Genomic DNA, 11,568 nt, shown 5'->3' with positions numbered 1-11,568 from the left:
GCGCACGGCGGCGGCGCCCCGCAGCACCCTGGCGAGCGTAGTCCGCGACCCGCCGCCGCCCGCCGGCCTGCGCGCCTGGTGAACTACAGCACCCGGCGTGCACCGCGGCGGGCGGCGCGGCCCGCCCCGCCCCCGCCGGGCCCCCGGCACTCCCGCTGCTATGGCAACGCCGCGCCGCCGCAGCGGGGAGGGCCGGGCCGGGTCTGCCGGAGCCGGCTCGGGAGGGGCGAGGGCAGCAGGGCGTTCCTGCGGGGCGGCCGGTGCCGGGAGCTCGGAGGCACCTGCAGCGCGGGGAGCGTTGTTTGGGTGTGATGGCAGGATAAGGGGGCGAAGGGGCAGCCCGCGCGGGCGGGGCGCGCTCCGGTACCGGCGACCAAAGCTCGTACCGAGGGAAAGGAGGAAACGGCACCTCAGCACCGGGCACAGCGCGGAGCGGCCCTTCAGACAGGCAGGCCCCACCGCTGCTCCCGGAGCGGGGCCAAACACCAGCGGGAGGCAGCGGGCCTCGCTCATCAGGCCAAGTCAGAACTTCTCACTGGAGTTTTACCTGAGCTGGCAAACTCCGCGTTTTCTTCATCTCCTACGGGATGGAGAAACACAGAAAAAAGATTTCGTTCCACCTCTGAAGAACACCAGGCTTTGAGGAGCTTGCCCAGCTGGGCTGCGCTCGGTGCTCTGGAACTCCCGGTGAGGGTGCCGAGCAGCCTCTGCCACGGGTGGGTTCGCTCCCGGCGGGGCAGGGGGCAATGCGCGCACCTGAACGCGAGCGAGGAAGGGCAGTCATCCGCCCCTTCCTTTCGGGCTCTATTTCTGCATATTAGAAAAAGAAAAGTCAAAACCAAAAGAAACCATCCACAAAGCCTCATTATATTCTTACTCCCATTCATATTTTTAATATAAATTTTTATAATTATATCTGCCACACATATGAAGATATTTTCTATGCTCAAGATTATCACTAATGCAGAAATTGATGCAAATTCAAATTTTTACTACACTTCGTAGCCAACATGAGTCCATTTATCACTGTCCACAGTTTACTAAATAAGGTCAAAAGCCAGCAGTGTTAAGTTCCTCACTCTCCACTGTGCGTGTCTTTCAATACACGTCTTGAGCAACATTTGCTCTGACCACAAACATTTAACAAATTTGAAATGCTGTGCCCTGTTATTTCAAAGACTGAATTTTTAAATCCATCTCCTTAGCAGGGAAAGAAGATGACTTCTGCCGAGAAACTGCCATCAAGCCCGAACACTGAGCGAAACCAATCTCCTCTCCCGCCTCTCTGCGCAAATCCTGGCAATCCGGTGTTTTCCTGTATGCTGGACCCCAGGACACTCATAACCAACGGTTCTTTGACAAAGCCTCAGGTTTTATTGTTTAAAACAACTGCAAGTGAATATGGTGCTATACCACCAGTCTCACAGCTGGTACCCTGTACTTACCATCCAGTGGATCGAACCTTTTCAAAACACTTACTCGCTTGTGGGTCATCTCAAGATAGTTATTTAAACACTGCCACTGACAGAAGTAGGGTATATGACTCCCCCAATTTACAGCACACTCTGTAAAAATGCATCTCCACCTTTTTGTCATAGACTTAAGACTGGACATCTAGCTTAAGAAAACAAATCTGTTATTTGAGTCATTCTGGGAATAACTGCCAATATCTACTTTATTTTGGTTTTTCTGGGTTGAGTAAGATGTATCAAAAAGGATGTAGCCCATTTGATGATATGCTTCTCTCAATCAGAACTAAACCCACAAAAACAAAACTTTCGAAACTGGTATCATAAATGTAGAACTCTAAATTTACAGAAAGAGTTAAGTGCAAGAGACATTGACCTGAAGGTTTATTTGTTTTAATTAAAGTATCTCCTGGTTTTAAAACTTAAAGCCAGTCTCCAGGTTCCTACATCTCAGGGCCCTAATACCAACATAGTGCATATGACTGATACGGGGTACACAGTGCCAGCTCAGGTACTGAAGTCGGAAGTTTAACATCCATTTGCTCCCAATATAATCAGATGAAACAGGCTGATATTGTTCATGCCACCAAGCACATTGCCTCCCTAACCTTTAAAGAGGGCACCTGTTTCTATTTCGTAGCAGTAGAAAAAGGTCCCTGTCTACATCAAAAATAGCCTTGAGTAGCTATACCAGATCACTACAACACAAATAGCCTATACAGATGGACACAGACTGGCCTAATAGGCTCTGGAACCAAAACAGAAAATCAGGAGAACACAGCCAGCCATTGTCTGCTGCTTTGCATTTTCTTTTTCCACTGCCAGTGTCTCTCCTCCCTAGCCCCCACTTCCCCTCAGTAATTGTATGAAAGAAAACAGCCACATTTTTACAACTATACCATTACACTCAACTGAGGCACTCAGGCTCCTGCACTACCCTCCTTCCAACTGCTATAAATATATTATTTTCACCCTCTTCCATTGCAATGCAGTAGGTAGCTGTAAGAAAGCAGGAACAGCAGCTACCCCAGACATTTCTGACTCCACTCAGCACTCCTCTCAAGGCTCTAAGTAATGCAACTGGAAGCTACAACTGCCACCTTCTCCCTATTCCAAAAGTATAAATTTTACACAGAATAAGATACATCTGCATAATAAATATTTTCTTCTAAAGACAGAAATCAGTCACAAATGGTATTCAGGAAACAGTCTGATGTGGAAAATTCAGAGATCTGCTAAAACTGCTACTGAAAGGAGTGTACTTGAAATGGTCACAATTTGGATAAAATGCCTAACAAAACAGAACCACTTCAAGTCGAGTGTTTCAGGTTGTCATGGTAACACAAATGCTAACATATATGTACAAAACCAATACAATTCTATATTACATTCTCCCACTATCCAAAACAACGGGTGCAGGACTTCAAATCACAGTGTCATGCTTCATGTCATGTTACAACACTTGTAACCTCACCAGGATGGTTCCTTCTTTGAGAATCTTTACTCATACTAGTATTGCTGAGATACTGGCCAATGTCAACAGAGTACAAAATAAAATACTAGATTAAGAAAAATATATATTCTCATATAAATAACAATGTTTTTGGTTTAGAATATGTTTTACAGCTACACTGTAAGATTACCAATTGTAGTAGGATGGAGAAGTAAGCCATATTAATTGATAGGACTACTTATCACAGGATTAATTTATCACTACACTGCAATACAACACTACAGGTTTATAATTTCTCCAATTACCTTGTTTGGTCAGCCCAAACAAATGTTTCAAAATAGTCTGAAAATATTCAATGCGCGTTACTCATTGCTAAAAAGAACACGCTGCACTACACAAAATCTACCTCTATGCTTCCAGGTGGAAGTTTTCCCAATTAGATGCCTGAATTAGAGTATCTAATTCACTGTCTTAGTTTCAGATGTGCCAAACACTATGAACAGTAAGAAAAGAGGAAAGCATATACCCATAACCACAAAACATGTAACTCTTTCGGCATTGGTGGAGAACAGAAAGACAAGAAGTTAACAGGTGTTGACGATTCAGCACTGCTGAAGTTGTTTGAAAACCCTCTGTCTAGATTCAGGAGATATTTCCTGACAAATATTTCATTTAGTTACGACTAAGTTTAAATCAAGTACCAAAAGAATGTTTAAATATTTGGCCCACCAATATTTCACAGACAGCAGAAATATGACAACTTTGTATCAAAATGATATACAAGATATCAATCATATTTGTTATAATACTATATTCTCCAAAAATAGTAATTCATACATCCAATCTTTTACCATTTTCGTAGGTGTTCTGAGTGAAACAGAAAAATGTCTAGTTAACAACACATTGTAGAGAACTACGATTCCTTCTGATGCCCTCAAAAGGCATTCCTGTCAAAAGGTCCTTTTTTTTTTTTTATTAAGAATTTTGCGTTGTTCCTTGAATTAGGTGTTGAATCTTCTCAGCATCTTTTTCTATAGTTTTATTTGTAGGATCAATCTTGAGAGCTGCTTCATAATCCTGGAGACCTAGTATAGATACATTAATAACAATGTCGATCAATAATGCAAGAGCATCCTCTTTAGCAACTAACTGGAAACAACCGCTCCCTAGTCATATGCACAAAGGATCGATGTTAAGTTCTGCTACTGAGCAAGATGGAATCAGAATGACATTAGGTTTAACTTTTGTCAGTAAATAAATTTGTATTTTGTTTATATTATTTTACAAAACATTTTATTGCAAACACTGTACTACATAAACATTTTCAGATATTGACACACGCAAACAGAGCCTCTTCATCTCTTCATTCACACATATATATGCACATATGCATGAAGGGAGAGTTCAAAAGTGTTCTGCAAAACAGAGAAAAATTGAATGACAATGAAAGTGCATGAAAACAAAAAAAAAAGACATGAACTGTGAATACGAGAGCTTGGAGGAGGGGGGGAGCAAACCACAAGTACTGGAAGTAAAATAAAATCTTGTTTGTCTTTTTTATAAGATTTCCAAATGCAAATGAAGCTGTAAGGCAATGACAAAGTGATTCATAGGTAAAAAAATGTAACCAGTTGGAAAAACTTAAATATTTTAACACTGACATTTGGAATATTCTTCACTTTCTATTATCAACTTTCACTTGTAAATTTGCCTTACAAAACTAAACTGATACTCTCAGAGAACGCAGTAGGGACACTGTTAATTCAGGTGTTTTCATACAAATCGCACGTACTTGATGAAACATCTTGCTCATCAATATGGGTTTCATACATCATTTTACAAAGATACACTACTAAGCACTTCACAAGCAAATATTTTTGAAATATTTCAGGTTATTCCACAGTTTGAAATACTGTAAATATAATCTCAAAAACAATACAACATTGCTTCACGAACAGCAAAATGAGAGCAACCTAGTTTCGTATCAGCTTGCATCCTACATTTGAATGCTTCCCAACACAAGTACCTCATGTCTGACCTCTCATTCGTTCCTCACTAATACCTTCCATGGCCACCAAGCTGCTATGGTCCATAGCCGGCCATTATGCATGGAAAGACTGACCCAATGGACCCAACAGAGGATACACAACTCGTTAAAGCCTTGTTCTCAATGGGAGAACTAACTTGTACTCCTTAAATTAGGAGTACAGTCGATTTTATTAAGACTTATACTTTTCAAGTGGAATTGCAATTAGCCAGTAAATTAAAAAAACAAAAATAAGGAATATGGCATAATGGTTCATAACAAAAAGAGACATTAGGCCTCCTTCAGCATCCCTCCTGAAAAAATAAAGCTGTGAGTACTCTTATTGAGCTAAATGGAAATACTTGCATGTCACTATAAATCCATGAGCACATTTTCACAAAATCAAGGTCTCACCTTCAGCGTATAATTCCAGCTGGCAAAATGCTGTTCCACGTCTCACATATGCTTTTACTCGAGCATTCTCATTATCAGGAACAGGTGGTGTCAGCAGTTCTAGGGCCTTTACGAATTAAAACAGCCAAAATATTTAGAGGTAGATTTTCCATAATTTGGGGGTTTTTTCCTCATTTACACACGCTCCTCTCACCTAATTACTATTATTATACAGTGACAAAATAACTATTCAAATAGTAATAGAAAATAACTATTCAAATTTAACTGTATGGCTTGTGAAACTAGTCATTAAGGTTTGTATCTCTGTCACCTCAGTCTGCTAAATACAGTTTCATTGCCATGGCTAAAAACTGACAAATACCATATTAAATGTTTATTACAGTCAAATAACGTATTCTATTTTCACACATCATATTATATACCATGATAAAAAAAAAAAAAAAAGCAGCCCTAAAAAAGCACATGTATTGTAGCACTAGTTGCTAAAAAAAAAAACCCCAAGTTTCAAGCCTCAAGTACTTGTTAGTTCAAAAAGTAGTAATTCTGGGACAACTTTCTCCAAACTATTCAGGTGCCATTTGAGATCACTCCTCTCACTGCCCAACTAATGGCTGCTAAAACATTGAGATGATACAGCTCTTCTTTAAAAAGGCCTGGTTTGTTGGTGTTTTCATCACTCCTCATCACTACCACCGTTTTTTTTTCCTTCCCAACAAACAAAGAACACCACAACATAATACCAAAGGTATCTGTGTATATTCAAATTTTTTTTATGCTCAAAGTTGTTGTATTTTTTTTTTCCAAATGCATATAATGGTACAATATTTTACCTGTAAAGAAACATGTTCTGAGTCAACATATGGCCATTTGGCCCGAATGTGTGGAAGCATGGTTTGGTGTTTTTTTGTTGTTGGTGGTTTTTTTCCCTTTAAATTTCTGAAAGTTCATTAATCAATCACTATTAATTTTTAGTATTTCACCATGGCTTCATTACATCTATTTTGAATTTAAAAATTTTTAATCACACTAATAAGTATTTACAGATCAGCTTGAAACAGAAGCATCACAGCAATAAATCACAATCATGTATAAGATGACAGTCGGTGAACCTATATATTTATACCTTAGAAGAATCTTCAACAGCCTTATGTAAATTTCTCAGTTTAAGGTGGCAAGCAGCACGATTCAGGTACAGTAAGGGAAGCTTATTGTTTAGCCGCACTGCGAGGTTATACGCGTTTACAGCTGCAAGATAGTTTCCTGTTGCAAACATTTTGCTAAGTATAAAACAAAAAGTGAAACATGCACTTTAAACCAGGTGCTACATCACAAAACAAGTCCCTACTTGTTGTTAACAATTAATTTTCAAAAATTTGAAGTTTTAGCAGCTTTTCCTTGGAGATGGCCATTTACAGCCTTTTCTGAGATAGCTTATAGCTGAAGTTCAGTCCAACTTGATGCTGACAATATGGCATATAGACACACAACAAAAATAGTCACTGCTTAAAAGCAATGAAGAGCAGGAAGAGGTGGATACATCTACGCAGACACAGGACTACTTTTCAAAGCTATATATCCAATTACAATTGCCTAACCAAACATTTCTGTATAACACAGCTATATAAACATACCAGTATTTTTACAAATTCCTAAAGTTTGTTTTAGGGAGATGTTTAACCTCTCAATAAAAAGTACAAACAAAAGAAAATCCACCTAGGTATAATACGGCACTGACTTAACTGTCCTCATAGAAGAATATGCATTATGTGTTCACAATGATTTTGTTCATCGTGAGCTTCAGCAATTGCATCTCATGACTGTATCAGATCCAAACCCCATAAGGTGTCAATAAATTCTCTACTACATAGACATTCAGCATCTCTTTCTACAACAGACAGAAAATATCAAAACTAAACAAGATACACACACTATATAACTAATATTTCATTTTAAATAAACCTTCAGATGGAATCTGACTTACTTTCCTTTGTCCTTTAACCAGTCTGGATTCTTCTCCTCCTCTTTTAAATCTTCCAGCTCAGACAAATCAGCACTTATTGTTCTTCGAGCTTCTGCTTGTTTACGTAGCCACTGTAAATATACAACATGCAAGTACTATTTCTGTGGAAAAACTGAAATCCAAACAAGGATTTTGCTTTCATCTGTTCACTCATTCCTATCAAAAGAATTCTCTTTGCCACATATTTTGGACAGAGAGAAATATTTAATATCAGATACGAAAAATTTCCAAGCTTCCCCAAATATTTTATTACTGTGTAAGAACTAAGGTTACTGCATCACCCTTTTGTTTGCTTATTCGTTTTGAAACTTCCGAAATGACTCTTCATGTTCACTCAAAAGAGCTAACTGTGAGCTTTCTTTTAAAAAGGCAGAACTTAAAGAATCTTAAATGTAAGAGTAAAAACATATCAGATTTTGTACTTCCAGGAAGTCAATTAATATTGCTGCCAGGTTTTTTTTTCCTCCTACAAAAAGGAACCTGCTATTAATAAATCTGCACAATCACATGCTTGGTGAAAATAATTTTTATATAAAAGTGTTTCTTTAAATCTTAATTTAAATAAGACTGCCTTCCTTGGAAGGTAAGAATATTGCACAGGTACCTTGGCACAGGTAACATTTTTGTCAACTTACTGGATACATGGTAAATAATTCACAACCTTGGAAGACAGCAGAAGCATCATACTAAAATAGAGAGCAATCCTTACCTCCTCCTCCTCTTCAATACGAGATTCTCGCAGAGCTGTAGGAAAAACTCGTGATGTAAAGTTGATTTTAATTGTAGCAGCAGAACGAGGAGCTGGTAACTGCTCTTCCTTTAAGTTTTCTGAAAACATACTACAGGAACCATGACCTATGAAGAGAAATGGAGTACTGGAAATGAAAAAAGAAGGGAAAGGGATTTTTCTGGTTTTCTACCAAAGTCCAAAGTACCCCTGATTTAGAAATTCTGCACATTAGAACTAAACCTCTAGTAGCCTGAGAAAGGTTTAGGCTTGTTCTTTTGGAGGGAAGGTTCAAAAAAATATTTGTTCTTGCTGTATCACGCCATCTATCTTCTGGCTACATTATCTGTCACAAATGAACGTAAATCCCTCTTACACCACTGTCTCTGTCACTTATATGATTCTCTGACAGGGCAACTACAAGAGCTAAAACTAACCTTACCAACACAAACAAAAAACCAAGAAGTATTTTCCATTGTTTTAGTTCCCTGAATTAGCTCTCTGTGGGGCCAAGACATGGGATAAAGAGAGTGAAAGGAAATTGCCTACTTCTATGAAAACCAGCAGTTAGGTAACTTAGGGTAACATCAACTCCACCCTCAGAAAGTCTGCATTACACTGTCAGAAAGGCTTTCTGTTTTACTTCTCTAAAGCCTAGAACAAAACATGCCTTTGTATTTCCAAAGACTTAAACAAGAGCTAAGAACTCACATGCTTTAGCTCAATAAGTCACCTGAACATAAAGACACTAGAATAACTGCAAGCTAAAATAGTTAGTTCAGTATGGTGGAGACAAAGATAAATGATTAATTAGAAACATCTAGGAATAAAGTTATACCCACACTTTAAAGAATGATAAAATACACTGCAATAACAAACCTTTAGTAGGTTTGGTCTTAGAAGTTCCTTCATTAGGAATCCTAGTTTGGTTCATTTTTTCCATCTTCTTCTCCTTTAATTGCTCTACTTCTTGATGTAGTTCTGCTTCTCGATGTAGTGACCTCTCTTGTTTCTCAGCATCTTTTTGCTGTTTTTTCCACAACTCCAACTCCTCAGTGACCTTCTGCCGCTCCTTTTCTTTCAGATCTTCAATTCTTTTTCTTTCTGCTTCTTCTAGCTGTTTGAATGATAAACCTGAGATATATAACATCTGATAACAGTGGGATGACTAAATAGAAGTTACCATTATTTTCCCACTTTCATATCCCAAGCATAGCATCATAATTAATGTAATCATACAAGCAGAGTTATGAAAGATGCTTAAAGATTTCTGATTAGCTTTTAAAAGAAGTCATATCTTATAATTATTTTACTACCACGACTAAGGCTTGATCCAGAAACATTCAGATGTAAGATTTACTTGTAAACAATGAAAATCCTAGCCATATTGCAATGCAGATCTCTGGAATATGCAGAAATGTAAAATACATGGCTTCATTTTAATACGCTATTTCTTATTTCTCCTCTTCTCTTTGAGATTATTACACAGAGAGAATAGGTACAACATTGCTACTAAGAAAGTCACTAACCGGAGTTTATTTTAGTTCAAATTGCATATGCAATCTTAAAATTTCATTATATGCTTTTAAAAATCCTCTTAAACACAAATTAAGCGACCACACTTTGTATATAAATAAAAATTTTGAAGGAAAGAATGTATCTTAAAATACACATAAAACGCAAAACAAGATACACACATACAAAAGTCAATGAACAGCAAGTCTGATATAAAATGTAACAATGGATAAATAACATTTTTTAAAAATCAGTATTTTTGACAGTGACGAAGGACTAAACACTTGCGCTGAAGCAAAGGCCACAAAAAAAATACAGTCTCGCTGCATTAGTGTAGTCGCCTTTCAACTGACAAAAATCTGAGCTCCTCATCAAAAATTTTCATTAGTATTACTAATAGAAAATGGCAACTTCTAAGTATTTTTTCCGTATCATTTTCATATTTGGTAATAGATATGTTTTAAGTACAAATAAATAACAAGGTTCTCAACTGCTGTAATAAAAATGCGTACTTTTCATACTTTTAAGGTACAATCCAACCAAGCAGCAGACAGATTAGTTGGTAATTGTTTACATGGATATGTCTTGTAGAGTTCCTTCTAAGCTTACCTTCATTGTGGCCTCCAAAGCATATTTCTTGTGTTCCTGTTTTGTAACTTTTTTTGCTTCCGTCTCCTCTTTTGCCTTTTCATGGGCCTTTCGAACAGCATTCTCTCTTAGATACTGCAGTTTCTCCTTGTTAACTTCAAAAGCAAATAAAAACTATTTTAGTAATTTAGGTCTGAAGTTCTACTGTTATATACCATATTCACAAAAATAGGATGTCTTTTGCTACTTTGTCTGGGAAAACACAACATGGTTCACATCCCACAAAGCAGTCTCTATCAAGCTCATCTCTACAAAAAGAAAAACTAAGATTTGCTTACACACAGAATGTAAGTTTTCCAAGAAACACTGTTTTAGTTGTGGGCACTAGAGCCAGTAGATGTTCACTGTTTTCATATACCTTCTATTTTTAGCAATGAACAACACGGTTTAACTTAGCAGACACCCAGCAGCAGAAGTTTCACCTTGCTTATTATAGTTTGTAAAGTTTTGGCAGAGTTTGGGTTTCTTCCATGCAACCTACTGTTCACAGTAGGGAACTTACCATCTGCCAGAGTTAGGGAATCCCACATGGCCGCTTCTTTTTTATACAAAGTGAAGAAAATGATTCCATTCCCAATCTTTGCTGTGCTATTTGTGTCATCAATAGGAGCATATAAAAAGGCTTCAAAGAAAAAGGGAGGGATGCTTACCTATAAAAATATAATTATACTAATATTTAGAATTTTTAATTAAATCGCAGATATTCATAATACTCAGTACAAGCACGCAGTGAACCTGAATAAACACAAGCCATTGACAAAGCTACTTTGCTTAGTATCCAGTACCGAGCTTATGTATTTTATTAGACCAGACAAAAGAGACGGAAAAAGTTGGCTCTCCAGCACTGCAACGTAAGGCGCGGACCTCACATTTAGAATTGCTGTTCCTACAATTCAGGCCGTTTACGAGAGGAAAGGCAGCTGGCCTCCCCTGCCAGGGAGCAGAGCCGCAGCCATGCAGCCCCGCTCCCCTCTGGGGCAGGTGTCTGCCGCACACCACGGGCCGCGCGGCCTACTAAGTGCGCGCCTTTGAACAGCGCGTACGGCGGCGCCAGGCCGCAGGCCCCGGGCCCAGCGCATCGGGGCGGCGGCAGGCCCGGCAGGCCAGCGGGGCCGCGGCCGCCCCACCTTCAGGTACCGCTCGGTGCAGAAGATGTTCGCGGCGGTGACCCGAGCGCCGCGCACCGGCAGCGAGAGGTGCACGGCGGAGCGGCTCTGCCGCCAATTGTACTCCCGCAGAAACACCGGCATAGCACCCCGGTCGACACGGGCGCGCCGCCGCCGTCGCTAGGGCCCG

At 39.3% G+C, this 11,568-nt stretch overlaps 2 protein-coding genes across 4 annotated transcripts; one reads left to right on the top strand and one right to left on the bottom strand.

Moving 5' to 3' along the window:
• The first annotated feature begins 1,217 nt into the window (after window positions 1–1,217).
• On the top strand, window positions 1,218–1,571 carry PIERCE2 (piercer of microtubule wall 2). The gene has a single exon (XM_009940221.2). The coding sequence runs from the start codon at window positions 1,218–1,220 to the stop codon at window positions 1,569–1,571; it is 354 nt and encodes a 117-aa protein (XP_009938523.1).
• Window positions 1,572–3,718: 2,147 nt separating this feature from the next.
• Window positions 3,719–11,568, bottom strand: DNAAF4 (dynein axonemal assembly factor 4). Of its 3 annotated transcripts, none has more exons than XM_075431964.1 (9): window positions 11,400–11,568; window positions 10,775–10,922; window positions 10,234–10,367; window positions 8,989–9,226; window positions 8,092–8,237; window positions 7,344–7,453; window positions 6,486–6,639; window positions 5,363–5,468; window positions 3,719–4,007 (listed from the first exon to the last, which is right to left on the bottom strand). In XM_075431964.1, the coding sequence occupies exons 1-9, from the start codon at window positions 11,520–11,522 to the stop codon at window positions 3,898–3,900; spliced, it is 1,269 nt and encodes a 422-aa protein (XP_075288079.1). In that variant the 5' UTR covers window positions 11,523–11,568; the 3' UTR covers window positions 3,719–3,897. The 3 variants fall into 3 exon arrangements, with proteins under 3 accessions (XP_075288079.1, XP_075288080.1, XP_075288081.1); XM_075431965.1 differs by having other exon boundaries at window positions 11,457–11,568; XM_075431966.1 differs by lacking the exon at window positions 11,400–11,568 and adding an exon at window positions 11,142–11,388.

This window comes from Opisthocomus hoazin, chromosome 10 (genome assembly GCF_030867145.1).
Source record: "Opisthocomus hoazin isolate bOpiHoa1 chromosome 10, bOpiHoa1.hap1, whole genome shotgun sequence".
NCBI lineage: Eukaryota > Metazoa > Chordata > Aves > Opisthocomiformes > Opisthocomidae > Opisthocomus > Opisthocomus hoazin.
Note: the sequence above shows the minus strand (reverse complement) of the source record. Positions and strands in the feature narration are given on the sequence as shown.